Source organism: Pyricularia pennisetigena (assembly GCF_004337985.1).
Source record: "Pyricularia pennisetigena strain Br36 chromosome 4 map unlocalized Pyricularia_pennisetigena_Br36_Scf_6, whole genome shotgun sequence".
Classification (NCBI taxonomy): domain Eukaryota; kingdom Fungi; phylum Ascomycota; class Sordariomycetes; order Magnaporthales; family Pyriculariaceae; genus Pyricularia; species Pyricularia pennisetigena.
This window is the reverse complement of record NW_021940918.1, coordinates 461,439-489,096: the sequence shown is the minus strand read 5'-3', so window position 1 is coordinate 489,096 and position 27,658 is coordinate 461,439. Positions and strand designations below refer to the sequence as shown.

Sequence of the window (27,658 nt, the reverse complement as noted above, 5' to 3'; positions counted from 1 at the left end):
ACAAAAAGTGTTACGCAGTAATCTTAAAAACCACCTGTTCGTGGATTTATATTCTTCTACATCAGCTGCTTAGGCCACATAACTCGCCTCCTGCATATAATCAAATGCTTCTCATACTCAGCTGTTGATTCGGAGGCTGACCAAAAGCCGGAATATTTCTTGTTCTGGTGTAATCCGAGAGGCAGGGTCGCTGCTTTCTGGCTCTATCACGAGTTTCACTTGGGTGGGCTGCGGCCATGTCTTTGCACGCGTTGAGATCACGATGCATACCAAGACTTGCAAGGTCTATTCCATGCCAGCTGCTTGGCTCTTCAGCACGATGTACTGTCTGTCAACTTCCATCAGCCAGGAGCAGATTTTCAAATAGGCAACAAAAGACAGCGTATAGCAGCACATCGTCGTCGTTGGACCCCAGTGCAGAGTTTGGTCAGAGCTGGGACGAGTACAAGAAATTCTGTGCGTAAATCAGCTGAACCTCCATTCATGACCAGGGACGAAGATTGTAGACGAGAAAGAATGAAAAGGCTGAACGTTATTTTTGCTATTTTCAGTTCATTTCCCGCCAGCCTCGCTGGCTGCCGACTTTCAGGTCGGCCAAAAGGTTACAGTGCACGGCTTTCTGCAGAAGCGTCGTGACAGATCTTCGCGTCTTAGTTTTGTCGACATCGTGGTTGACAATGGACCGAGACTGCAGCTCAAGTCTGAATGGTCTGAAAAGGACTCGCCCGCACACCTTGCTCACCAGCAGCTCAAGTCGGTGCCCGCATGGAGCTCCGTTGCCGTCACCGCTCACGTGTCCAGCCTGAAAGATGGCGGAAACGCCGGTTCGACGCCATCATCATCATCATCATCATCTGCTGGCGGCAGATTCCCACCTGGCTTGGAAGAAGTGGAACTTGAACTCGTCTCCATCCAGGCCCTCAACCCCTGGCCCAAAGACATCATTGTGTCTGAGGGAGTTCAGTTCCCAGCTACGGCTCGGCATCTCCAGCTTCGGTTTTCTGATGCTCTGAGAGATAGGATGAGGTTTCGTCAACATGTCAAGTCGAGCGTAACCTCGTGTCTGGAGAAGGAAAACTTGGCCGAGGTTGAGACTCCCATCCTCTTCAAATCGACTCCTGAAGGAGCCCGCGAGTTTCTGGTGCCAACAAGGCGGCCGGGGCTCGCATACGCTCTACCACAGAGCCCCCAACAGTATAAGCAGACGCTTATGGCTGCTGGCTTTGGTGGCTACTTTCAGTTTGCGCGATGCTTCCGAGATGAGGATCTCAGAGCGGACAGACAACCTGAGTTTACGCAGGTAAGCATGGAATATATGCATATGAGTCCTGGAAGCTTTGTAATTTTGATACCGAGGCTTGATTTCTAACCTTTTTGTTTTGTTTTGGAATCATAGTTGGACATGGAGATGTCATTCGCAACGGGCGAGGATGTGATGCGGACTGTCGAAATGCTCATGAAACAACTATACACCAATATCGCCGCGAATTTCGTTCAAGCTGTTGGTACGGATGGCTGGCATCCTGTCAGCCGTGACAGACAGCGTACGAAACGAGCCAGCTCTGACGAAAGTGTCCGAGACTTCCCTTCCATCGATGATGGGCCGTTTCCACGCATGTCCTACCAAGACGTCATGTCGATGTACGGATCCGACAAACCTGATCTGAGGATACCAGGCCAGGTACGTATAGCTCTTTTGTTCCAACAAACCAAAGAGCCCACCAAGACTAACCAGATCATAGATTGAGCGGGTGGACCATGTGCTGCCAGCTCAGTTTGTCAGCATGATCTCAGAAATCGATAACCCAATCATTGATTGCTGGCGGTGTACACTTGATGGGGGCTCCCCACGAGAATACCACAAGTTTTTCAGCAAGATCCTGTCTAACCTCCCCCTTGGTCTCAACCGCAATCCCGACGGCGAGCCTGCAATACTAGTGCATGACTCCAGCAGGCCTCTGAACGGCTTCTCGTCTCTCGGCTTTGAGGCCGCAGAGAAACTGACGTCCGATATGCAAGATGGTGACGTGCTCGTCCTGCAAGCCCGTCAAAACCGCCCCTTCGAGGGAGGATCCACCGCCCTCGGCACCCTTCGCTCTCTTATCTACAACGAGGCCGTGGCCGCTGGCTACATGGCTGCGGACCCATCCTTCAAGTTCCTTTGGGTTACGGGCTTTCCCCTGTTCACCCCGGCCAATGAGGGCACGACGGACCCTGGCCAGGGCGGCTCGGCAGGCTTCTCGTCAACGCACCATCCCTTCACGGCGCCGCTTACTTCCCAGGACTTTGAGCTCCTGGCTACGGACCCGCTGCGGGCCAAGGCGGACCACTATGACCTCGTGCTAAACGGCTGCGAACTTGGAGGCGGCAGCCGACGTATCCACGTGGCTCACGTGCAAGAGTTTGTGTTTCGCAGCATCCTCAAGATGACCGACGCCGGCGTCGCGCAGTTCCGCCACCTGCTCGAGGCGCTGAGGGCCGGCTGTCCACCGCATGCCGGCTTCGCACTAGGCTTCGATCGCCTCGTGGCCATGCTGAGCGGCACCGGGTCGGTCAGGGACGTCATTGCGTTCCCCAAGTCTATGAAGGGCGAAGAACCTTTTGCCGGGAGCCCGAGCTTCATGACTGAGGAGCAGCTTGAGACTTATCACCTGAGGCTGAGGGATGGAAAGTCTGTAAAGTCCTGACCTTGAGCTTGGCGGAACAGGACTCCCTCCCGAGGACGGCAGCTTGTACAAAATTATTGTACTGTCAAACATGTAATTTTATTCTTCCACTCAAGAAAGCATGTACTATATAACTTTGTTGTATTTAGACTTGGACAGATGCTGTAATACAGCTGCCTAATGCCTAATAATTACATTGTGCGATACAAATACTTTAGCATTTTTGATGGCATAGGAAAGAGTATCTAGTCTGTTGTATCGCATCTGGGCAATAGCCGATGTACATCTGGTCGTGATAAAGGTTTGTAGTCACTGCCTACCCTATACCAGGCTGGGGTAACCAGCTAACTGTGGGGTAGGTAACGACTTACAGGGAACCCCTTGCTAATGCTTTGTTCGTGATGAGGCAAGCACGACACAGTCACGATCGTAAGGAAAGCTCAGAGGGAGCATCTGCGAAAGGGTTTAATTAAGTAGTTCCCGCGCTGAGCTCACAGTCAACACGCGGCTCAACCCTCATGAAACCGTTCTATCAGTTCTTGCGGCTCTGATCTCCAAAAAAAAATAAAAATAAAAATAAAAACCACCCTCGGGGAAACACTCGAAACAAAGTCCCCGCGTCCGACGTGCTCGCGTTTCTTCAACAAATCGCCAAAGACCCAATCAGCTGTAGTTTCTCCCGATCAGGAATAAACTCCATCGCCGTTTTAACAGCCAAATTGAAAACTGAGCTATCGACCTTTCTACGACCGAGCCCCGGATTCAATCGACCAGCCGCCACAAACCGAAAAACCCCCCCAAAGCGACGACTGGGTTTAGTTACCGCCGTACAAATCAAAACCAAACCTTTGTTGCGATCGGCCCACCGTTTGCCCAAACACCACGCGACCCCCGACAGCGCGCGCCGCCACTGTCAAATCCCCCGCCTCGTGCTGGCAATCGTGGAAAACAGTCGCATCGACCGGCGTCTGTAAATCATGGATGACAAGGAACTGCAGCGCTCCATCAAGGAGCTCGTCAAAGCCGTAGGAAACGAGACGCAGGAGACCATCATTCGCATGCTCGAGAACCTGAAAAAGGCGACGCCATCTGAGGACAGTCTGAGGGTAAATCCTGCGTTTTTGTTCCCCTTTGTTCTAATACTTGATCGCCTTCATACCATCTCGGAACGCGAGAAAACCTCATTACTCCTAGCCAGTTTGGGCCACCGCGTCTTCTCCGCTAACTAGACTTCTGTATCTCCTCGCAGGCGACCAAAGCAGGCGTGGTGGTTGGCAAGCTACGATCAAATTCGGATAAGAGCATCGCGCGCGTCGCCGCGGAGGTGGTCACCAAATGGAAGAAGTCGGTTGAAGCGGAGAAGCGCAAACGGGCGGGAGGTGCCGCCGGCGCCTCGTCACCCGCTGCCGCGTCGTCACCGACCAGCATGAACGCACCCTCGCCGGCTGCGGCGTCCAGGCCGCTGGGAAGCGGCAACGGCAGCAAGCCGTGGACGGGCGATGCCTCGAAGCGACGCTGGGACGCGGACAAGGTAGACAAGAATCGTACCGGTAACACGACGCGAGACAATATTATTGGCTTGATATATAACGGGCTGGCGTTCAAGTCGTACGCGCCCATCGACGCGATCCTGGCCAAGTCGGTCGAGATCGAGCAGGCCGCCTTCGTGGCCTACAAGGGCGACACGGCCGACTACAGGAGCAAGATGCGCTCCCTCTTCTCCAATCTCAAGTCCAACCGGGACCTGGCAAAGCGCGTCTTCTCTGGCGATATTGCTGCTGCCAAGTTTGTCGTAATGACATCTGACGAGCTCAAGTCGTCCGACCTGCGTAAGCAGGAGGAGGAGCTGGCCAAGGAGAACATGAAGAAGGCACAGGTGCCCATGGCCGAGAGATCCATCAGCGATGCGCTCGAGTGCAGCAAGTGCAAGCAGAAGAAGGTCAGCTACACGCAGGCACAGACCAGGAGTGCTGATGAGCCTATGACGACGTTTTGTGAATGCACCGTGTGTGGAAATCGGTGGAAGGTGAGTTTTGATTTTTATTCGTGCCTGGTTTTTTTTTTCCTAACGCGATCCTTTACAAGTATCTGACACGGATTTTTTTTTTCTTCATATGCAGTTTTCTTGAAGAGGAGGCATGGCGCCAGTCCGCATCGTTGTTTACTAGCTATGGGACTTGTAGAGGTCCCCGATACCCCGGCTGGAGGATAGGTGAAAGTGCTATCACGATTCGTTGAACAGCAAACGTGGCACCTTGACTCTGACAAGCAAGTACTAACCGAAGGACTGGCTTCATGTCGAATTGATGATTGTTCTTATAAATTCCACTGGTTTTTTCCCCCCCATGTTTGCAATCAGTTATAGAAGTTGTGCAGCACTGGATTATCGGGAGACCATTTGGGTTGGGTGAAAAAGAAAAAAGAGAGAAAGGAAAAAAAAATATAGCAAGGTGTCAAGAGTACTCTGTTTTACGTTTTATTTACCATTATAATTTCTTATTCTTCTTTTAGTCAAGGCTATGGGGGTGGCGAAAGGGTCCGGCGCATCATGCATTTTAGATCTGGCTTTTTTTCCCCCGTTTACTGAGCGTCTTATATCCAGCTGGCTAAGTACCTTTATTTTACTTGCCGACAAAATGACGTAACCAGATTTGCTAGATTGTTGACAAGATCAACTTGTTTTTGCCGGGTCGGCTATCATTACAACGAGCGTTTTGGGGGAGGGAGACGTTTTCTTGGTGTTCAGAGTTGGTGTGAATCTTCTCGAGGCTTGAGGCCAAGCAAAGCGAGTAGATCCTCGGGGCTGCTCGGCCTCGCGCCGCCCTCGGCGCCCTCCTTGCGCACGTCGCCCTCGAGTCCCAAGTCGGCCACCTGCTTGTAGAAGCGGCTGAGGTGCCTCGAGCCAGAGTCGCACAGGATGGTGACGACGTGGCTGCCCCTGGGCATGCGCATGGCGGTGACGACGGCGGCGGCGCAGTTGACGGCGCTGCTGCTGCCGGCAAAGATGCCGTCGTGCTCGACCAGCCACCGGGCCATGGCGCAGGCCTGCTCGTCGGTGATGCGCACGGCGTCGTCCACCAGCTCCCTCCCGCGCTCAAAGTTACCCGTCACCCACTTCAGCCCGATGCCCTCGACGACCGAGTCGACCTGCTGCCTCCGCCGCGTGCCCTCGCGCTCCGACGGCGAGTACATGACGCCGTTGAGCACCTTGTTGTAAAGCCCGCTGCCCTGCGGATCGGCCAGCACCACGCGGGTGGCGTGCATGCGGGCCTCCTCCTTCAAGAAGACGGCGACGCCGGCCATGGTGCCGCCGGTGCCGGCGCCGGCCACAAAGGCGTCGACGCGGCCGCCCGTCTGCTCGACGATCTCGGGGCCCGTGGTGTTCAAGTGCGCCTGCCAGTTGGCCGGGTTCTCAAACTGGCCGGCGAAGAAGCCGACGCTGTCGTCGTCGGCGGCGGCCGTGTGGGCCTCGGCTCGGCTCCTGGCCAGGTTGACAAAGTGACGCTTGTCGGTGATGGGCGCGACGGGGACGCGCTCGACGGTGGCGCCCAGGTGCAGCAGCAGGTCCGACTTTTCGCGGGCCACGTCGTCGGGCATGCAGATGTGGCAGCGGTAGCCGCGGGCGCGCGCCAGCATGGCCAGGCTGATGCCGGTGCTGCCCACGGTGCCCTCGTAGATGGTGTCGCCGCGGCCCGGGACCAGGTGGCCGCTCTCCTCGGCCGTCAGGATCATGTTGAGAGCCACGCGGTCCTTGGGGCTGCCGCCGGCGCCGTTGAGGAACTCTGCCTTGGCGAGGATCGTGCAGCCCGTCGCCTCGGAGAGGCTTCGGATCTTGATCATTGGCGTGTTGCCGATGCAGGCCTCGATGCCGTCGCGGATATCTGGTTGTGACGAGCCCGGGTCACCACCTGGGTCTGACTCGTGGTCCTGCAGTAGCACCGGACCGGCTCCGATACTCGAGAGGAGTGTAGACCGGCGCCTTCTAGCGGCTCGCTGTCTCTCCAAGAGGGTCGCCTGGGATTGGGAATCGTTGAAGCCATCACCGTAGCCTGTCACGTCGCCTCCTCCTCTTTTCCGTCGGCTGTACCGCCCCTCCCAATAAGGATAGAAATCTTGAAAGCCGAGCGTCACGGCAATACCGACGGCGAAGGCAGCCATCAGGGCGGCTGTGCCATATGCTTTGGGATGGTCCGATATTGGCATTGTTGGTACAGTCCTGCCCGGTGTGCTCTATAGCTGGGCTTGGGGGTACATTGAGACAAAACTGATGGTGAAATAGATGCGAGAATGGAAATATCAATTTTTGATAGCTTCTCAACTGAAGGCAGCCAAACGATAATAGTCCGTATGGGGACCGAATATTTGACTTGTAAAACTAGGTAATGGGCACAACCCACGCTGGTAAATTGTGGGGAAAGGGGCGGATTTCTATAAAGATGAATAATTAACTAAGCGCATGTATGGAGCTTATTTTCTTGTAAAATAAAGCTCAGGCGCCATATGCAGAGAGATGGGTAGAAACTGAAATGAGGAAGTTTGAGCAAGTATTTTTTAATGGTAATTACTTAATAGTTGATGATAGGTGATCAGAAAATAATAATGACTTTGAGTAAGACAATAAAAAAAATAAAATCAAAAAGCTACAGGGATTTAGATGCTCTCCCGGGGCTCCACTAGCAAGACCCGTTGATTGCTTGGCGCGAGCTCTAAGCTCCGATTTTTCAACGACATTTTGGCTGGGGCCAATCAACCTCAGCTTGCTTTGTTACCTTGTAGATACCTTGACTTGATATCTACTTAGGGTAGCTACTGTACACAAATTTCACCACACCACTTACTTCTGCCAGTCATTGGCACGACAAGACAAGACGCTACTGTACCTCTTCCGACTGTGCTATCAATTCCCCACAAACAAACAAACATCCAATTCGTCTTGTCGTTACCGTAGCTCACAGCTTTCCGGGGTTCGAGGTCCTCCCCCGGCCACAGTTCAATGGACTCGCCAATCCTCACCCAGCTGCTCCGCCAGCTCTTCAGACATCCTGCTTGCAAGTCACAACGCCTCACCACCCGACCAGTGGCATCGACCGCCGCGGCAGCAGCGAAACCCTCCACATGTACCAACAGAAGATGCTTCTCGACCCAACAACGGCGCTCCCAGCGTCACCGCCAGCCTCAAGACTACACCCGCGGCTCCAAGACGGCCATCCAAAAGGAGAGCCACTGGCAGCAGCGCCAGGACCTGATCTCGGCCGACCGCTCTGCCGAGTTTGCCTCGTACCCGACCGTGACGGCCGCCGAGCTGCGCCATCGCCATGAGCGGCCGCGCAAGGTCAAGATGCTCACGCGCGACTTCATCCAGGACAGCCTGTACAACCCACACTATGGGTACTTCTCCAAGCAGGTCGTCATCTTTAGCCCGGGGGAGCCCTTTGACTTCCCCGCCCTGCGCGACGAGAACGATTTCCACTCGCTCCTGTCCCAGAGGTACACCGACTTCGAGGACGACCTGGACAAGACGCAGCCCTCGGACACGCGCCAGTTGTGGTTCACCCCGACGGAGCTCTTCCGGCCCTACTACGGCGAGGCCATCGCGCGCTACCTCATGGCCAACTACGTCCTGACATCCTATCCCTACCACGACCTCATCATCTACGAGATGGGCGCCGGCCGCGGCACCCTCATGCTCAACATACTCGACTTCATCCGCGACACGGAGCCGTCCGTCTACGACCGCACAAAGTACCGCATCATCGAGATCTCGTCTTCCCTGGCCGAGATGCAGAACCGCCAGCTGCGCTCCTCGGCCGCCGCCCGCGGCCACGCCGACAAGGTCGAAATCATCAACCGCTCCATCCTCGACTGGACCCAGCCCGAGCCCAGCCCCTGTTTCTTCCTCGCCTTTGAGGTCTTTGACAACTTCTCCCACGACTGCATCCGCTACGACCTGGCCACCGAGCAGCCCATGCAGGGGACCGTCCTCATCGACCAGCGCGGCGACTTTTACGAATTTTACGAGCCCAAGCTCGACCCCCTGGCCGAGCGCTTCTTCCGCATCAGACACGCCGCCACCGCCGGCCGCTACGAGACGCCCTATCCGGCCAACCGCCTGCTGCGCAAGCTCAAGCTGAGCATGCCCTTTGCCCACAACCTCAGCAAGCCAGAGTACATACCCACCAGTCTGATGCAGTTCTTCGAGGTCCTCGACCGTTACTTCCCCGCCCACCGCCTCGTCACGAGCGATTTCCACTGGCTTCCAGACGCCACCCCGGGCCTGAACGCCCCCATCGTCCAGACCCGGTACAAGCGCCGCCCCGTCCCCGTGACGACGCCTCTTGTTAGTTCTTCCACTCCCCTCTCCTTGTCGCTTGTGTTGAGAGAGCCCATCTGCCCAATAATAATAATAATAATAATAATAATAATAAAAAAAAAATCAGAGAAACACATTACTGACAAATCCAACACCTCCCCATTCCAGGTACACCAAGGTTACTTTGACATCATGTTTCCCACCGACTTTACCGTCATGGAAAAAATGTACCAGGTCATCACCGGTAGGCTGAGCAGGGTCTCGACCCATGAGGACTTTATGCGCCGCTGGGCCTACGTCGATGAGACCCGTACCAAGAGCGGCGAGAACCCGATGCTGAGCTGGTTCAAAAACGCCAGCGTCATGACAACATTATAGCGTGGCCCATAGTTTTTTTTTTGTCCCTTTTTTTTTTCTCTTGGTTTTGTTGGTACATCTAGCCGAAAGACGTCGAAAAAGAACAAGAAGAACATGTAACACCAGTAGCTGCCATCTTGGAGCTACAGACTAAATTTCCAGCGCCCAACCCGATTTCGGCGCTTAACCCATCCTACCCGTCCAGTATAGGTTTCCTCCCATATTCTAGCCGGGTTTCTCCACAACAGCCGTCGCCATAAAACTTGTCATGAACTTGCCTATCGGCCGTTTTGACTTGTCTTCAAAATCAACGTTGCCGATCATGTCTTGGAGGATGATGACCCATGCATGCACTTTTCTTCCTTGTATTCGCCTTCTTGTTCTACTCTTCCCAGCTGTTCGGTCCGAGAGCCGTTCAGATCTTCAGGTCCTTTATCTTCTCGGTCAGGAACTTCTCTGCCTCGGCAACAGCCTGCTCCAGGTTCTCCGGTTTGGTGCCTTGTCCCTGGCGTGTGGGCTCTTTTCCGCCAGACTTGCCACCAATCACTTCCGAAACAGCATTGGCCCACTGTTCAGCAGTGATTCCTTGCGAGGCAAGAGCCTGTGATAAGTAAATCAAATTAGTGTCCATGCATGCCAGTGTCAGGTCTCAACTCGACCGTATCGCTGCCGGGAAAGCAAAACTTACAGTTCCCACATAAACACCGTGAACCACGGCACCCTCTTCCTTGCTGCCGCCGAAAAGATAGACCGACTTTTCCTTATCTTTCGATCTGTAAAAGTTCATCACTTCAGACACAGCCTTGGCGTTGGCCGAAATGGGCAGCTGTCCAATGAAAACCTTCGAGTCTGCCTTTTCTGGGTTCTTGAAGTGCTCAGCGACAGTGTCGAGCGCCTTTTTGCTCTCGGCCTTTTGCTTCTTCTTTTGCTCCTCGACGACCGCCTTCTGGATCTTCGTGAACCTAGTGCGCAGCTCATCCTTGGTGACCGTTGAGATGACTAGTTGCTCCAGGTCTACCTGCGTCGTCTTGATGGCGGCCTCCTTTTCAGATCCAAAGGGCAGGCCCTCGAGCTCGTCGATGCGCTTGGAGAAGTCAGCCGCGAGACGCTGGACCTGGTGGGCAGCATCGCCTGTGTAAGCGACAATACGTCGTATGCCCTTGGCAATACCGCTTTCCTCGACAATGATCATATCCTTCATTATTCCCGTCTGGTCGACATGGGTTCCACCGCAGAACTCGACCGAGACCTTGCGCCACTCTGGGTTCTTGGGGTTTTCCAGCAGCATGTCGACCTCAATACCGATGGACACCACGCGGACGGGGTTGGGGTATGTCTCGCCGAAAACAGCGCGCACTCCCTCGATCTGCTTAGCGAGATCCAAGTCGACATCCTTGGTATAAGTCTTGCAGTTCTGGCGGATGTAAGCGTTTGACAGGTCCTCGATCTTCTTGAGCTCAGGAACCGAAACGCCCGTCTTGTGAGAAAAGTCGAAGCGCAGCTTCTCGTTATCGACCAGGGATCCCTTCTGGTTGATGTCGTCACCCAAAACCTCACGAAGTGAGTGGTTCAAGATATGGGTGCCCGTGTGGTTGTTACGGATCGGTTGCCTACGGAGCTCGTCATACTCGCAGATGACCGAGTCTCCAGCGGTGAGCTCTCCGTACTCCAGGTAGCCGTTGTGCAAGACGTAGCCACCGAACTCTTGTGTGTCCAGAACCTTGAACTCGGCCACTCCATCGATGACAATGCGGCCCGTGTCTGCGACCTGACCACCCGATTCCGCATAAAAGTTGGTCTTGTCCAGGATAAGACCAAGTGGCGTCTTTGGCGGTATCTCCTTGCTGCTCTTGAGAAAATCCTTGCCTGTGTAGATGAGAGAAACCTTGGAAGTTATATCACCCTTCAGGTATTTGGCCTCGGAATCTGTGCGTGTGATCTTGAGCTCGTTCTCCAGCTCCGATATCCTATGCACGTCAAGCTTGGCAAAGGTCTGGACGGACTCCTTGACAGCCTTGCTTGCCTCGCGAGCCTTTTCCCTAGCCACTGAAACTTCGGCCTCATCAATAGTGATGCCGCGCTCCTCAGCCATCAGTTTTGTAAGATCTTCGGGGAATCCGAAAGTGTCATACAGCCGCCATACATCGGAGCCGGAGAGCTTGTTCTCGCCAGCCTTGATGGCCATGGAGGCATACTTTTCAAATTGCTTCTCGCCGCGGTCCAATGTCCGGGCAAAAGCCTCCTCCTCTTCGTCCAGAATCTCCTTAATATCTTGCTGCTTCTGACCAAGTTCGGGGAACTGCTCTCCCATGTGCTGGACGAGTGTGGGAAGAATCTGTGAGAAGAAACCTCCAATCTCGGCGTTGAAGTACTTGCGTGCATATCGCACACCTCTCCTCAGGACACGACGGACAACGTAGCCGCGGCCGTCGTTGTTTGGAACAGCACCATCAGCAATCGAAAAGGCCATGAGCCTGATGTGGTCGGCAACTACACGGTAGGCCGTGTCGATGCCGTCGGCATCATCCTTGCCGTACTTGTCCGTGTACGACCGGGCGCCCGTCACCTCTTGTATCCTGGCGAAAAGGGGGGAGAAAACATCGGTGGCGTAGTTCGAAGTCTTGTTCTGCAGAGCAGAGACCAGACGCTCGAAACCCATACCTGTGTCGACGTGTTTGGCGGGAAGAGGCTTCAAGGACTTGTCCTGCTGCCGGTCGAACTGAATAAACACGTTGTTCCACACCTCAACAACCAAGGGGTCGTCCATGTTGACCAGGTGAGCGGCGTTTCTTCCGCCCACCTTGTCGTAATGAATCTCACTGCAAGGACCACATGGACCTTGGTCACCCATCTCCCAGAAGTTGTCCTTCATGTTTCCAGGCAGGATGTGATCCTCAGGCACGCCATTCTCAAGCCAAAGGTTCTTGGCCTCCAAGTCGGGCTCAAGACCCATTTCCGGGTTACCCTCAAAGTAGGTTACATATAACCGGGCAGGGTCGAGACCGTAGACCTTGGTCAGCAGCTCCCACGACATCGAAATGGCCTCCTTTTTGAAGTAGTCTCCAAAGGACCAGTTGCCCAACATTTCAAAGAATGTCTAGAGGCATGGGATTGTTAGTTACTGTTTTAGGATGATGTGATCCAGAGGTTGACGTACATGGTGATAGCTGTCTTTGCCAACATCGTCAAGATCCTGAAAGAAAGTGAGAGTTAGTTAGGTCACATGAAGACCTCCTCGTCGAGTAAGTCAAGTATAGTTGGAAGTTGGTGGAGGGCACGAACATTGTGCTTGCCACCGGCGCGAATACACTATGGTAGATCGATGGTTAGCATTATGTTTATTGACTTGGGGTAGGGGGGTTTGTATTGTTCTTATTAACATAAATACGCTCTACTTTGCGAGGGGAAAATACAAAACAAATCAAAATAACAAAAAAATAACAATGATAAAAAATAATCGAGAGTGGAAGTGATGAGACGAACAAATCAAAGAAATGCACACATACCTTCTGAGAGTCCGCAGCGCGCTTCAGACCGGCCATAGGATCAGTCTTGCCTATAGTGCCCAGGAAAATGGGCTTAAACTGGTTCATGCCGGCATTTGTGAAGAGCAAGGTGGGGTCATTGTGAGGGACCACCGACGACGAGGGAACTGCAAGATTTGGGTGTGTGCATCTGATGAGCAATTGCCACCAAAGGGGTGGGAAAAACCAGCAGTTGCTAATAATCGTTTCATTCTTTATAACGAGAAACAAAACTCAACTGCAAAACAAGAAAGAAAGCAACTGGGATTTCACCTGCCAAACTCACCTATTGTGTGACCCCTCTCCTCAAAGTAGTTGAGGAAGGTCTTGCGAACCGTCTCAGCGGTCCACTTGACCTCGGTGGCCATGTTGGCGGTGTTGTTTGTTGTCGACAAGAAGGATCTCTGCGTTGATATCAGGCCAGGACGACGTCTGTAATATGATTTCCGACAGGGGATTCTAACTGCAGAACCGAGACGCGACGTCGCGAGGGTGGTGGTGGTGTAGTAGCTCAAAGTTGGTGTTGGCGAAGGCGATGGAAGCTTCTCGAGGGGCAGAAATCGATGTCCTGGTCGTAACTGCGGGGGAGCTGCACTAATAGTGCGCCCCAAAGCCGTGCTGCTGCTATGACTCAAAAGACGACGCCCGCCCCCGAAGCGCCAACCGCGTGCTGTTGCTGCAGTCCAGCTGCCATTGCAACGGCTTCCAACGGCAAAACACCACCTCATTACTTCAAACCGGGTAACACCGCTACCTCTTATCGAGACAAAAACAAAAGGAGATAAAGAAAAAAAGAAAAAAAAAAAGATAAATAAAATAAAGGCCGAGCTTAACCTCGAAGGAGCGTGTCACAACCGGTTTGGAAAATCAGCTCAGTGACACATACACATACAACCTGCCAAAGACTCTTTGCAGCACCGGCAAGAAGTCGCGGTTGCAACACAACTTTCTCGAATACGTCGACGATCCTGCACCGGAAAGACAGCTGTGCACATACATACGTCTTTTGCTTTCTCTGCCCCCATCAATTTCTTCTGAAGCTCGAGGGTGACGCCAGAAGTTTGTATGAAGGGAAAACCAGAGTCAAAAATCTCTAGCCAAAACGCGAAATCACGTTACTCCAATCACACCCTGCCATAAGTTCCTGGTCTGGCTTTGGAAGCCTTTGTCGGTACCTTGCTTTCGGTAACCTACCAAACCACGGGAATTGAATCGTGGCAAGGATTCTTAAGAGCTTGCATCGTCTTTTTTTTTTCGCCGGCCAGCATCAGTACGAAAAAGGGGGCCATAAAAAAACGGGGCGAATAGGTGCCGTTGCCCGGGACCTTTTTTCTTTTGAGCTTTCTTATCGACAAGGCACATCCAATTGGGGGAAGTAGACAGCACTAAAAAGGTACCCTTGGGCTAGGGGAGTCATGGAGGTTGCCCCCGTCACCATCCCGGCGCACGACGCGATTGCTGGTCGCAAGCGCAAAGCCGAGGCTCAAGACGCCCACAATGAGCGGCTGTCGAAGAGGCTGAGCCTCCTGAATTTGGGTAAGTTTTGCGCAAATCTTCAATTCTTCTGGCTCTTGTCATTTTTGCCCTTTTTTACAATCCTTGTTGCTGTATCATTGCTTATGCACCAGCATCCTTAACGTCGTAGCTAACTTGCGATTGGGCACTCAGAGAAAAATGGCACCAAAATGTACGTCACCGTCGAGAACCCAGCCGCTAGACCGGACCGCGCCACCCCGCCACCAACAGCAACCACCTTGACAGCGCCCACTGCATCATCAGCACCAGCACAACTGCCACCACAACTGCCAGCCGACTCGCGGATGCAACTAGACGACGACAAGTACAAGGTATACATTTACAACATCGACGACGAGTTATCGTCAGACAACGAACTAGAAACCGACCAGTCCTCCTCGGGCCAGCTCGTATTCCTCCCAGACGTCGAGAAGCACCTTCACCGGACCCGTATCCCCCCGGTGCCACGCCCAATTTTGCCCAACGCCGACGGCGAGCTCGCCGGCAAGCAGCTCGTCCTCTATTCGGTGCCGTCGTCGCTGTCCGTGCCCGAGGAACAGGACAGCGTGCGCAGGGCCATCCTCGACGCCCGCGCCAGGTCCAGGGCCAGGGCCGCGGTCGCGCAGCCGCATCCCGGCATCGACGGTCGCTCCGGAGTTGGAGCTGCCGCGGCCGTGCCGCCTCGGTTGCCCAGTATTGCTGAGGGAGAGATTTTGCCGCCGGAGCCAATGTTGTCGCCCACGGTGGACATTGATGTGGAAACCTGCGTTCCCCCTGTAGGTATTGCAGCAGCCACGGAATCAGAAGAGCCGTTGCTGCAGGCGCGCGGGGTTCCCGGTGTCTTGCCAATAGGCGGCGGTGAGGCAGGCATCGGCACAGCGTTACCATCGGTGGACGGCGATCCTGATGCCATGGAGCTCGACTGAAAAGTTGGTTTCTCTTACTTCACATGTATAGCAGGTCGCAGTCAGGGATAAACACGTGTGATTTATGAAGAAATACTTTTTTTCAAAAAAAAAATTAACTAGGAGATAGTTCGGATCTTGCCGCGATGTAGTCAGTGTCCATGATCACGACAGGAATAAAGGGGGAAAAATAATAATAATAGACATGTCTTCACAGACCATGTAGGACCTTAGTAATATCGTGACAAGTCGTTAAGCGATCCATAATAGGTATACAGGATAGCGCAATATGAATACAAGCCGGACCCTGTCCAAGCACATCTCGAAAACCATCCCAGTTCGCTATGCCGAACAGAACTCTTTTGAAACAAGTATACACATTTGCATGTGGTTACCCTGTATTTTAACCCCAATCTCCCCAACAACCTGGGTAGCGCCACTCAGTCCGATCATGCTCTCTTCTCCACAGGATATCATGTCCGGTTAAGGTACGGATTGTTGCTTCCCGTGAGATTAGTTGCAACGGGCGCTGGAGGCGTAACGCCAGACTGCTGCTGCTGGCCCGGGTATGGAGGAGCGGCCTGGCTCGGGTCGACTTTGCTGCCGCCCTGCGGACCTTCGTACATTGGGGGCCTCGGGGCGCTGGGGTCGTACATCGGGGGCGGAGGCGGCATGCTGGGCTGCATGTTGTAGTGCTCCGGCCGGTACGTGTAGTAACCCTGGGTCTGGGCGGCAACCGAGTACTTGGGGTCCACCCTCGCCAGCTGTGCTCGACTACATAACCATCTCGTTCCCTTTATGGGCAAGAGGCCCTTCTTTAGGCGGCTCTTAGCGTGCATATAGCCAAAGCCCAGGTACAGGCCGAGAAGGCCGAATATGCCCAGGAACAAAGACCACTTCACGATGACGCCGGTCTGTGAGTATAGAGTATGTTTGTTAGCGAGGGATGCTCATGTAAACTTCTCAATAAGCTACTGAGCCGGAGAGGGTTCTTCAGAGCATACTTTGCTGTACCAAAAGGGAATGAATCTACCATTCTCCTCCACCCATCCGGGCGGTGGTGTCCCCGTTGCTAAAGGTAGTGGAGTGAGAATGATTGTCTCCGACATTGTATGGGATTTGTTTAAATATGTGTCGACAGGGAAGAAGGAAGTGGTGAAACCCTTTCAGTGTGCGAGAGAGCACAGAGAGTACAACTTCTTGTTTGGCGCCGTTGGAGGACCTTTTTTTGGGGGGAAATTCTGGGTGGTCAATTCGTTTGGCGATAACTCCCAAGGTCAAAAAGGTTTTCGAGAGATAAAAATAAAACAAAAGAAAATAAAAGTTTATGGCGTCACAAGTTGAACTAGGTTGCCGGATGGCACCTGCTCTAAAGTACCTAGAGCCTTTGGTGGATCTACCGCGTCGAGATGGAACTTGGGTGAAGAAGCTAGGACCCAACGCACTGCGTCTTGCGTCTTTCCGGAAAATGCCAAGAAATCAATATGGGAGGAAAGGTGGTTGGGGAAAAAAATTACAAGGCCTCTGGCAAAGAGCAATAAAAGGGAGGGAAAAAACAAATGGCCCTGAAAGCAAAAAAGATCGAAAAGAAAATAAGCAACCTGTCAGTTCAGTCAATCGGGTCCTGCCCCTAACGGAAATGGATGTCCCGTAGGCACAGTTGCATCAATTCGATACACCTGAACGCACACCAGGCTGCATTGCGTTGCCACTTTGACTTAAGGCGGACGGAGGGTTAAAAAGAGGGAGGCAAGCAAGCAATCAAGGAAAGAAGCAAGGAAAGAACAGGAATCCCTCCTTAATACCATCCCGGGTAGGGTCTACCGTTGATTGTGCAGGCAAGTGTGCGGGCCCAAAGTTCCTGCCATAGTATTCGTGCCCTGAGTACAGCGAAGTGTTTCAAGCACCGTCCAGGAACCCACATCCATCCATGCACCGTAGCAGAGTCTGTTTCATGCGAAGGCAAGCCGGAGAAAAAAGAAAGAAGAAAAGACTGGACTATGGGACGAATTTTAATGAAAATGAAATAACTTTCAAGGCGGAGGGGGGATACGATAGTAGAGACATAGCAATAGAAACCTGAACACAACCGATACTAGCAGTAGCAGCGAAAAAATAAAAAAAAGCCTCGTAGCTTGCAATGTTCCTGCATATCTTAGTTTGACAAACAACGGACTATTTAGCGTATGCCAAGCTTTGACCGGGATATATGGGGGCACCCAAAGGCCCCTCCCCTGCACCCCCTTTTGGGATCACTGATCTGGCGTGGCAAGGCAGGCAATTCTGGCGAGTGTAATGCTACTGTATTCTGACACTGGGCGTTGACAAGCTTTCCCCGGACCTTGTGGATCTAGAAATAGCCCTGCCTGCCTGCTAGTCAATCAATCCATGCGTCCTCGTGTTCATCGTATCCGAGCAAGGCAGGGTCAATGTTCATAGTCTTGAGCATCGTGCCAATCGTAAACTTGTCACAAGACGGGTCGGTTAGCACAAGCGCTGACACGAAAAGAGTAAGGTTTCTGTCGTGGGGAATGCTTCAAAGCTAGTAAGATCAAAATATTCAAACGACTCACAGCTGGTTCATATTCGTCATCGGAAACACGATCATTGTTGCTGCAGGTGCTTCCATCGTAATCATGCTGATTCTCACCCCCTAGTTCTCGCCCTTCTCCATCGTCGGATCCCCTCATTCCCGACGCCGGCTCGTCCCAACTTTTCTGCTGTTCTCTCCAGGCTTTTGGTCCGCCCGCGCTGTAGCTTGTCCCAAATACCCCAAGCACAAAGCCCGGAGGTTGAAAAAAAATCGATTAATCACAGGTCACAGCAGCAGTAAAGAAAGAAAAAAAATAAAAAATAAAAAATAAAGAAAGTAGGAAAGAAAATCACACACCTGTCGACCCTCTGTTTTGCAATATCAAACACCATTTCCGCAGCCAGTCGGCTCGCCGCCTTCCACTTACCAATCAGATGCCGCAGTTCATCGTCACCGTCCGCGGCAGCACCCGCTGCGTCGCCGTTTTCTCTTTTTAGCTGCTTGTCCGACGGCCGAACTACTGCTCCAGCCGCGACTTGCGACAAAGGCCCCTCCTTGCTAGTAGTCCCGTCTGGTTTTGAATCATGATTTGGCTGGGGTTCTTTGGCTCCGAGAGCAGCAGCCGAAGAGATAGCAACTGACGGCGATTTGAAAGGTGCGCGAGTGTCTACCGCCCTCCGCGGAACCTTGGTGCGTAGCGGTGATGGTGACGCTAATGATGATGGTGCTGCGCCGGCCGACGGTGCTGTTGCTGCTGCTACTGTGTTGGTGCCGTGATCTGTGACCACAGCGTCCTTGAATGATTTGTCTTCCACCCCCTCTCTCCCGGAACCTGTCTTGGCTTCTTCCTTGTCGCCGCCCCTCCGAGATATGAGTGGTGACCGGAACGGCTTCTTAAGCGTCTTGGTCGCCTCGATGCGTCGCCGCTTCGCAGCTGGCGTGTTCATTGTATTTTGGTCGACCAATCGCCAGCGTAGAATCTTCCGATCAGTGTTTCACAAATCGCAAAGCCGAGTGGGGACGAGGAGGCCTCCATGAAAAATTATGGCTGTTTTGTTCGTTGACCATTAAAACCACAATATGGTACAGTACTGGTCGAGCAAACGTAGGTCCCTATACAGTTAAGGGACTTGAATAGTTCTCGGTACCAAACAGCGTAGCGTTATTACACTGTGCTGCTAAATTGAGGGAGGGGCAGTATACACGGTACATTCGTACCAGAGATACGGTAGGTAAAATAGGCGCTAGGTCCTAATCTATCGATTAATCCTGCAACCAACCTCAGTCCTGCGCAAATGGAGAAGCGGACTATAGTTGTTGGTTCTATAATTTCCCTTGGTCAATTCAAATCGAGACAGTATCGAATGCCTCATCCCTTTCCGCTCGACATGAACCCGAGTCTTTCTACAGTTGAACGCACGACTGCTATTTTGAAATCTGCCGAGAAACAAGACTCGATCTGGAATGAAAAGCCATAATGTCATCATGTACAAATGTTGTCAGCATCACCCCCCTAATGGCCAACTCCTCCAGCAACCCACTGCCGAAACTCGGGGTCATCTGGAGGTGGGAACACCCCTCTGTCGTCGGCTTGAGCATTTCCTCCAGCCCCTGCGGCTCCTCCAATTACTGCTGCCTGCTGCTGCAGCGCCTGCTGTTGAATCGCTGCACCCAGCCTCCTCGCATTCTCCTCCCGATGCTGCTGTTGACGGTGCTGCCTGTAGTAAACAAGAAAAGCAAGCGCCGCCGCCAGTCCCAGGATTATAAGCGTCTCCACGAGTCCCTCGTCCAACTCGGCTGGCAACGCTGCGTCACCGCCTGGCATGGTGTGGTCAAAGTTATCGTCAAAGTGGGCGTCATCCTCAAAGAAATAATCTTCCCGTAGGAAATTAGCTACCCATTCGCCCCAAGACCAGTCTTTGCCTTGCACTGTGATGAGGTGGGTAAATTAGTCCCAAGTCTGAAACATTCTCATCAAATACAAGGAACCAATTTGCAGCTTACCAGGTTCGTCCTGAATCGAGTTAATCCCTCCGTTGGTGAGGGTGTTCCATGCACTCTTCGCCCTTAGCTTGAAAAGTGCAAGAGTGACTGGCAAGTATGCCTCGTCGTTTGTCATGAGTGCTTCATCGTAATAACGCTTGGCAAGATGGTAATCCTGATCGAGCCCAATGCCATGCTCGTGCATCCAGCCGAGATTGTAAAGCGCCTGGGCACTCTGGTGATAATCTGCCGCACCCTGGTAGCACTGGACCGCCTTGTCCACGTCCGGCTCCGTTCCCGTCCCCTGAAGGTAGTAGTCGCCCATCTTGACCAACGAGTCGATATTTCCCTGGCGAGACGAGCGCGTCCAGTATATCAGGCCAAGCGCGGGGTCCTTTAGTAGCTCGGGGGTCGGAGCCTTGCGCGTGAGCCAGTCTGGGAGTGGCAGCAACGACTTTTGTGCGTCGAGGAGGAATGCTACGTTGTTCTGGGCCCTCTCGTAGCCTTGCTCGGCCGTGCCCAGGTATTGCAGGAACGCAGCCTCTAAATCCCCATCCTCGTAGGCATGGTTCGCGCTAAGCCAGGATGACACAACCGGCTCAGCCTTCTCCGCTACGCTTCGGTAGAAACTCAACGCTTGGCTACAGCTTCTATCGCGACCGGCACCATGAGATATCATCTCAGCGAGGTAGTATTGTGCTTCGATGTTTCCATACCGAGCAGCTTGCTCAAAACAGTCGTTAGCTGCGCGAATGTCCTCAGGACCGCCCTGGTCGAGGTACAGAGCTCCTAGCTGCACGTTTGCCGATGCGTGATTTTGGCCAGCAGCGGCCTTCAATAAATCGGTGGCCCTGGCAAGGTTCTTCGGTTGGCCATAGCCATGCAGCAGCATCATCCCTAGTCCGAACTGCGACTGGGCCTCCCCGAGCTTGATACCACGGTTGAACCAGAACCTGGCCCTTTCAAAGTCCTGGTCGACTCCGTCCCCTCTAAGGTACATCCTACCAAGGTAGCCTGCAGCTTTGCCTGCAGCTGCCTCGAGTTGCGGTGGCGCATTATCGATGACACCACCTCCCTTCAGCCAGTACTTGTTAACTACTTTGCGAAAGTACCTCCTGGCCGCTACCAAGTCTCGATCCAGACCTCGTTGGCCCTCGTAGTAGATGCGTCCGAGATTGAAAGACGCCTGGAAGTCGCCCTTGTGGACCATCAAATCGAGGTACTCGATGATGTCCCCGATAGATGCGTGCTCATTGAATTGGCTGCGCGCGTTGATGCCATTGATGCCTGCACTTGAAACACTTGCGCCTTCGCCGTATACACCGCCAAAGTCGTCGGAAATCCGATGTGACTCCACGGACCAACTCATGCCACCCGGGGGTCCAGAACGGTACCAGGCAATCGCCTTGTCCGCCACACGCTTGTAGTACTTGCACGCCTGCTCACAATTCTTGGGCGTGCCAATTCCGGCCGAATGTCTCGCGCCGACCGCCATCTCGGCACGAGTGTGGCCCTGCAGGGCGGCGAAGGTATAATAGAGCAAAGCTTTGGCCTGATCCGGTTCCACTGCACGCCCGACGCCGGTCGAATACATCAGACCAATCATGTACATGGCGGAACTGTTGCCTGTAGTGTCGGCCAGGCGCTGGTAGTAGTTGTACGAGCGGGGCAGGTCGATCGGGTGGGAGAAGTTGCCGTAGAAGCTCATCTCTGCAAGGAGATATAAAGCGTCGGAATTATTTTTGCCAGCTGACTCCTCGAGCAACTTGATAGCCTCGGCTAGCTGTCCGGTGGGAGCTCTTGAAGAGCTCGAGGGCGCCGGTGCAGTCAAGCGAAAGGTGGGCAGGGCACCCACGACAAGCCGGGCGATTTGACCAAAGAACCCGGGGCGCTTCTTCCGGTGGTGGTGAGCGGGGCCTTGGATCTTTCGGAGTTCATGGACGGCGGCATCGACTAGGTCGGCACCAGGCTCCCTAGCCGTGGCGGACTGGCCACCATCCCCTCCACCGGGGGCTACCTCTGCCTGAGCAACGACCGCATGTTGACCTTGGGTTGTATGGGTGACCTCGGCGCCGACGATCAGTGGCAGGCTGTGTAGGAGTGCTGCAAGGTTGTTCTTGGTGAGTGGCCTTGTCCCAGGACGTTGGCGGCGTTTTCCCACCTACATACATAGTCAAAGTAGGTAGGTAGGAGAACTAGATTTGATACATACCGAAAAGAAACAGGATGACACGACCCATGACGGAAATTGGTGTCGGGACGAGAAGTTATCAGAGTAACATATGTCGCCGCATCATCGTTGGATAGTTTGGGTGTGTCTTTGTATGCGGAGGGCGCAACGGTGTTCTCAGGCAGTAATTAACATGCGTCAGTCCTTTGGACGAGACTTTGTTTATGAGGGACCCGGTTTAGCTGCAGTCGCTAAGGTGTCAACTTCACTGACGTGATGGAGAAGGGACGGGTAAGATTACATACACTGTGTGGATCCAGGTGATGGGGTGGCTTCGTTACAGTAAATTATGTTTCGGGATCGTACACTTGCAACAATCAGGTGTTGGCTGTGCCTGAAATGGTAAAAGTTAACATGGTTGATTGGAAAAACGGGTTTTCGTAGGGCAAACTCGGGGCAGGTAACATGTGTGTTTTCTGTACCTCTTTCAAGTTTGTTTTAACGCCTGCACTGACTCTGAGGTTCACTACGAGCAAAGAGAATAAAAATTTTCTACGAAGAGAACTGGAATATTTGTTATTTGATCGTAACTTACTACTTGACTTCGCGCCTGTTTTCATTATACTAGTCGGCATCCCACTATCCATCCCCACACTAGACTAGAATTCTCAAGCCCAAAACCCTTCACTTCGCTTTTCACCTCGCTCCCTCCCACCCGCCCAACTCAATCATGTACCTCTTGACAAACGTAGACGAACACCGCTACGCCGCCCCGGCGGGCGGTGTTGTTCCATATGTCATCGACATCTTCCCCCTCAATGCCGGCCTCGCCGCCATAGCGACGGACCAATCGCTATCATTGTTTGACCCCTCAGCGCTGAGCGGCAAGGGCGCCATACGCACCTTGCGCACTCCCCACGCCAACATCACCGTCGCTGCCCCCTTCGATCAAGCCCAGTCGACCGTGTGTACGGCGGGGTCCGACGGGACCGTGGCCATCTGGGATTTGAGGGTGGGTGCTGCCCAGGTTACTCGACAGATAGGTACGCCGGGATGGGCTTTCATTTTTTTTCTTATTTGTCGAGCTTTTTTTTCATCTATATACTAGTAGATAGCCAAGAAGAATACATAATCATGATCGCACTTGATACTGATTTATTATTCCTGTTGGCTAGGAACGGCTCCGACAAGCATTGGTTCACTGGCGTGTTGTTCCGGTGCCAACATGGTTGCTGTTGGAACCGAATATGAGAACAACCAAGCTTCCATTATCATCTGGTGAGTTGTTTAGGTGAATTTCAAAGTAGAAAATCAAAACCCCGTGATTATACTGTGATTTTGACACGCCGACTGCATAGGGACATACGGACACAGTCGGCCCCCGTGATCCAATATAATGAAGTCCACAGCGACGACATCACCGAGGTAAACCGAGCCGTTGCGATATATATATATATATATATATATTCCTCCAGCCTGTCAAGTATCACTGACATGAACATTTCCAACTCCCCAACCACAAAATACAGTTAAACTTCCACCCAGCCGACAGCCACACGCTGCTGTCCGGCTCAACCGACGGCCTCGTAAACGTCTACGACCTCCGGGTCACAGACGAGGACGAGGTCATAGTCCAGACCCTGAACCATGGCGCCTCGGTCCACCACGCCGGCTTCCTGAACCGCACCGAGGTCTTTGCCCTCTCACATGACGAGAAGCTTGCCTTCTTCGACCTCGCAGAGGAGCAGGACAAAGGCATCGCCACTGCGGACTTTGGGGACATGCGCCAGGTTACCCAGTGTCAGTACATCGCCAACGTGCTGCCCAAGGCCGATCCGAGCGGTGCTTCTGGTGCCGTGTTGGGGGCTGGTCTGCTTGAGTATGTCCTCTTTTTCCCCGGCCGTTTTGTCTTGGTCTTCCTGAACGTTTCTTTTTTCTTTTTTTTTTTTTTTTCCTCTCGTCCCCTTTTCTTCCTCTTCCAGTACAGAACCTCGAGCTGACCAGGTGAAAAAAAAAAAAAAAAACTAAACACAAACAACAGCCAGGAGAAATTTGAGCTGTTGCACTTCTCCAAAGGGGCAAGCTGGAACTTTGACACCAATTCCTCCGTAGGGCTGCCCGGAGCTCATGGCTCCGAAGTCGTGCGAGCATTCCGTGTTTTCGATGCAGAGCGTGTCGTCTTCACCGCAGGCGAGGATGGCCGGATCAAGGCTTGGAGACCGGGCTCATAATAGCAGCGCTGGTAGTAGACAAAATAACCCGAGGACATGCTAATAACAACTCCAGCTGACACAACGCCTTTCCCGACCGCAAAACAGCAAACTCCCAAAACTGACCTTCTCCCCCTTTCAGCCGTACTTGTCGTGCTTGCTCTTGATCTTGAGGTTGAGCAGCTTCTCATGATAATCGCCCTCTCTCCTCGCCCTCTTCAAGAGTCTGACCTCGTCGTCCTCGAGCCGTCGACCTACGGCCTCTTCCAGCTCCCGGCGACTGATCCTCTCCCTCGCCTTCTCCTCCTTGGACACCTTAATGCGCGGCTTGAAGCGCGCCTGCATGCGGATGCGCAGGGTGGTCTCGAAGGTAATGTCCGAGGCGTCACCGCGGACCTCAGGCGCGGCGGCCTTGGCCGACTTGGAAGAGGACGCTGAGGCGGCGGTGCGGGCCTTGGGCTCCTTAACGGCGATGAAGGTCTCGCGTAGCGTCTGCACTTGGAACGTGCCGGGGGTGTCTGGCGTCGCGATGAGGACGAAGCACTCTAGCGGGGAGACGGCGTCTGAGGTTGCTGATAGTATGCCCATCTTGTCACACCCGAGATACCTGCAATAGAGGAGAGAATAAAACAAAGCGTCTCAAAGTAAGCTAATGCACAACTCTTTGTAATGTGGTGGCTTTTTTTTTTCACGTGGATGACGGGCCAAGCAAAAAAGGTTATAAAGAAAACAATCGACGCACTTTCCATGATGCCCCTTGAACCGAAAGTTCTCGGTGCCGACAATCTTGTTCGCGACAAAGACCTGCCGCACGTCGTGAGGCTCCGCGCTCGCCGGGTTCCCGTCCACAATGTTCTCGATGGGCAGCGTGAAGACCTTGCCGGCGGCGTCGCAGGCCAGCGCCGACGGCGGCTCCGTGGGCAGCACAAACATGACGGGGCCCGAGACATCGTTCACGGCCTCGGCCGAGACCCAGCTGTCGTCGTTGGCGACTGCTTCTTCGTCGACGGCGTCGGCCGCCGCCTGTTTGGATCCCGGCGCATCGTCATTGTCGTCCTCGGCGGCGGGGCGCTTTCTCTTCTTGGGCTTTTTGTCGCCCTTGAAGGTGAGCGGCTTGACCATTGCCCGTCTTGATCCCTGTGATGGATTAAAACACTGTGAGCAATTATCTTGGAAAAGGCTGAATGAGTTGATTTGTTGATGTTAAGGAATTGAATTGACCGCCGAGTGATGCAGGTACGGTACCCAAGTGACCCCAAGTGCTTCAATACCTCATCAAGCTCAGTTGAGTTCTCCACTTGCCCCCAATGTGGAGAATCTCCGCTCATGCCTGTCATCCACATCTTACCCTGCATTGAGGGGCCCCATCTCGAGTGCTATCTATCCCACCATTGATGCCATGCCCACACCCTCAGGTGATCAGTCGTTCTGTCTGTTTGGGAGGGGTGACTCCTATGTGATTTTACTACCTTGTCGCCTAGGGAGACATCGGACTTCTTGTTGGCTATTTGAGGAATTTTTCTCTTTTTTTTTGTCTCTCAATTTTTTTGTCCAATAAGTCGCCATAGAAACAAGGTCATTCTTAGAGTCTTTTAACTCGAAATATTAGACGAAATGGCACTAGCACCCATTGCACAGGCAGTCACGGTGTCGTTGGAGGAACTTCGAAATGGTATAAGCGGCCTGGCCCCTTGTTTCTTTTTCTTTTTTCTTTTTTTTTTTTTTTAAACTTTTTGCTTTCTTGCGGGCACTCGCCAAGGTTGTAATTATGTACGACTGGCTGTATAGTACCACGATTACAACTACTTTGGTACATATAAAACAGAGCGCTCGCTGACAAGTTTTTACCACTTGCTCCTGTAACATAGGTTCCGTCTCGTTGGAGACACTGCAGCAAGCCTTTGGCCCAGACTCACTGGGAATATTGGTAGTCAAGGATGTACCAGAGGGGTTTCACCGTCTCAGACGCCAGGCCCTCTCCTTTTCGTCTTATCTCGGCAATCTGCCCGATAAAGAGCTGGGTAGGTTCCTGGGGCTGGAGTCGCAGTGTTTTGTGCTCCAAATCTGAGCCCCACCCTCTTGCACATGTCTGTATATGTACCAATATTCCAAAGCAACTGACACGGCAATACACAGAGAGCCTTGAGAATGCCAAGGCAAAATACCTGACCGGCTGGTCATTGGGCAAGGAGACGCTCAAGAATGGCCAGCCAGACGCGCTAAAGGGCTCCTTCTACGCCAACTGCGCCTTCTACGTGGATCGGACCTTGGACTGCGCCACCCCGACGGCCGAGTACAACGCCGACAACTTCCCCGAGTACCTGTCGCCCAACGTGTGGCCGGCCGAGGCCGTGCTCCCGGGCTTCAAGCCGGCCGTTGAGGGCCTGTGCCAGACCATTATTGACGTCGCCGTGCTGGTGGCCCGGGCCTGCGACCGCTTCGCCCAGCAGGAGATCGACGGCTACCCGGCCGGTGGGTACCTCGAAAACATGGTCAGGACCTCGACCACCACCAAGGCCAGGCTGCTGCACTACTACCCCGCCGAGGGAGAGGCTGGTACTGCCGCTGGCGCTCACGAGGCTGAGGACGACGACTGGTGCGCGACCCACCTGGATCACGGGTGCCTGACCGGCCTGACGTCGGCCATGTTCGTGGATGAGGAGGCGGCGGGGCTCAAGCCCGGCAGCATCCCGACGGAGACGCCTCTGAAGGCGCTAGACGAGCTCCCGGCCTCCCCGGATCCCCGCGCGGGCCTGTACATCCGGTCGCGGACGGGCGAGACGGTCCAGGTCAAGATCCCACGGGATTGTATTGCGTTCCAGACGGGCGAGGCGCTCGAGAGGATCACCGAGGGCAAGTTCAAGGCCGTGCCGCACTTTGTGAGGGGTGCGAGGACGGACGACATGAAGAGAGTGGGGCGCAACACACTGGCCGTATTCACGCAGCCAAACCTCGGGGATCTGGTTGATATCAAGCATGGTATCACGTTTGGGGAATTTGCGAGGGGAGTTGTCGCAAAGAATACGGTGGGTTAATGGAGGAGATGGTCGCTGTGATGTCGATAGCTTCATCAAACATAAGCCTTTCAGCGTCGTGTCTATATTACAAATTGATGTTAATTGGGTGTGGCTCCGGTGGGTTGTTGACGTTGATTTATCTGTAACTGCTGTTGGCGAGGTAAGTTAATGGTGCAAGGCATTAAGGCTACCCATGAGTTTATCGGCATCCTATCATATATATACCGAGAATTCATTCCTGTGGAGATTTTGCTTCTTTTTGTTGAGGAGTCTGTCGACCTTACTCGTACGGTAAATACTCACATAGGTACAAACCACACGCATCCTCTCGAGACACCCGATGCTAGGTTCCTTTTGGTAACAACGTGTCATCCAAGTCGCGTTGTGTCGTATTTGTAAAATTACTGAAAGTATATAAGTTGAATTGGGACCTATAGTTAGCAAAATGCATTAATATACATTTACCAA

General features: G+C 53.3%; 11 protein-coding genes across 11 annotated transcripts; 6 read left to right on the top strand and 5 right to left on the bottom strand.

Annotated features, from left to right (window-relative positions):
- Positions 1-236: 236 nt before the first annotated feature.
- On the top strand, positions 237-2,687 carry PpBr36_05722 (uncharacterized protein; the record flags this gene model as incomplete). The annotated part of the gene is made up of 4 exons (XM_029892875.1): positions 237-456; positions 552-1,300; positions 1,397-1,681; positions 1,743-2,687. 4 exons carry the CDS (start codon positions 237-239, stop codon positions 2,685-2,687), a joined length of 2,199 nt encoding a protein of 732 aa, XP_029746099.1.
- Positions 2,688-3,643: 956 nt separating this feature from the next.
- PpBr36_05721 (uncharacterized protein) lies at positions 3,644-4,701 on the top strand (the record flags this gene model as incomplete). The annotated part of the gene is made up of 2 exons (XM_029892874.1): positions 3,644-3,772; positions 3,916-4,701. Coding segments are annotated over 2 exons (915 nt in total), but the record flags the coding sequence as incomplete, so codon positions are not given.
- Positions 4,702-5,408: 707 nt separating this feature from the next.
- On the bottom strand, positions 5,409-6,869 carry PpBr36_05720 (uncharacterized protein; the record flags this gene model as incomplete). Its single annotated transcript, XM_029892873.1, has 1 exon — positions 5,409-6,869. One exon carries the CDS (start codon positions 6,867-6,869, stop codon positions 5,409-5,411), a length of 1,461 nt encoding a protein of 486 aa, XP_029746082.1.
- Positions 6,870-7,614: 745 nt separating this feature from the next.
- PpBr36_05719 (uncharacterized protein) lies at positions 7,615-9,354 on the top strand (the record flags this gene model as incomplete). The annotated part of the gene is made up of 2 exons (XM_029892872.1): positions 7,615-9,003; positions 9,145-9,354. Coding segments are annotated over 2 exons (1,599 nt in total), but the record flags the coding sequence as incomplete, so codon positions are not given.
- Positions 9,355-9,748: 394 nt separating this feature from the next.
- PpBr36_05718 (uncharacterized protein) lies at positions 9,749-13,585 on the bottom strand (the record flags this gene model as incomplete). Its single annotated transcript, XM_029892871.1, has 6 exons — positions 9,749-9,934; positions 10,022-12,430; positions 12,491-12,526; positions 12,616-12,642; positions 12,840-12,985; positions 13,144-13,585. The coding sequence occupies 6 exons, from the start codon at positions 13,583-13,585 to the stop codon at positions 9,749-9,751; spliced, it is 3,246 nt and encodes a 1,081-aa protein (XP_029745552.1).
- A 687-nt stretch (positions 13,586-14,272) lies between these two features.
- Positions 14,273-15,298, top strand: PpBr36_05717 (uncharacterized protein; the record flags this gene model as incomplete). The annotated part of the gene is made up of 2 exons (XM_029892870.1): positions 14,273-14,393; positions 14,526-15,298. 2 exons carry the CDS (start codon positions 14,273-14,275, stop codon positions 15,296-15,298), a joined length of 894 nt encoding a protein of 297 aa, XP_029746369.1.
- Positions 15,299-15,750: 452 nt separating this feature from the next.
- PpBr36_05716 (uncharacterized protein) lies at positions 15,751-16,386 on the bottom strand (the record flags this gene model as incomplete). The annotated part of the gene is made up of 2 exons (XM_029892869.1): positions 15,751-16,191; positions 16,282-16,386. The coding sequence occupies 2 exons, from the start codon at positions 16,384-16,386 to the stop codon at positions 15,751-15,753; spliced, it is 546 nt and encodes a 181-aa protein (XP_029746370.1).
- A 689-nt stretch (positions 16,387-17,075) lies between these two features.
- On the bottom strand, positions 17,076-22,033 carry PpBr36_05715 (uncharacterized protein; the record flags this gene model as incomplete). The annotated part of the gene is made up of 6 exons (XM_029892868.1): positions 17,076-17,270; positions 17,851-18,028; positions 18,168-18,790; positions 19,336-19,739; positions 19,815-21,896; positions 22,006-22,033. The coding sequence occupies 6 exons, from the start codon at positions 22,031-22,033 to the stop codon at positions 17,076-17,078; spliced, it is 3,510 nt and encodes a 1,169-aa protein (XP_029746367.1).
- Positions 22,034-22,693: 660 nt separating this feature from the next.
- Positions 22,694-24,194, top strand: PpBr36_05714 (uncharacterized protein; the record flags this gene model as incomplete). The annotated part of the gene is made up of 5 exons (XM_029892867.1): positions 22,694-23,006; positions 23,139-23,241; positions 23,322-23,388; positions 23,493-23,842; positions 24,005-24,194. 5 exons carry the CDS (start codon positions 22,694-22,696, stop codon positions 24,192-24,194), a joined length of 1,023 nt encoding a protein of 340 aa, XP_029746368.1.
- A 117-nt stretch (positions 24,195-24,311) lies between these two features.
- PpBr36_05713 (uncharacterized protein) lies at positions 24,312-25,352 on the bottom strand (the record flags this gene model as incomplete). The annotated part of the gene is made up of 2 exons (XM_029892866.1): positions 24,916-25,352; positions 24,312-24,780 (listed from the first exon to the last, which is right to left on the bottom strand). Exons 1-2 carry the CDS (start codon positions 25,293-25,295, stop codon positions 24,312-24,314), a joined length of 849 nt encoding a protein of 282 aa, XP_029746373.1. The 5' UTR covers positions 25,296-25,352.
- Positions 25,353-25,787: 435 nt separating this feature from the next.
- On the top strand, positions 25,788-27,208 carry PpBr36_05712 (uncharacterized protein; the record flags this gene model as incomplete). Its single annotated transcript, XM_029892865.1, has 3 exons — positions 25,788-25,845; positions 26,042-26,194; positions 26,310-27,208. The coding sequence occupies 3 exons, from the start codon at positions 25,788-25,790 to the stop codon at positions 27,206-27,208; spliced, it is 1,110 nt and encodes a 369-aa protein (XP_029746374.1).
- Between the last annotated feature and the right edge of the window lie 450 nt (positions 27,209-27,658).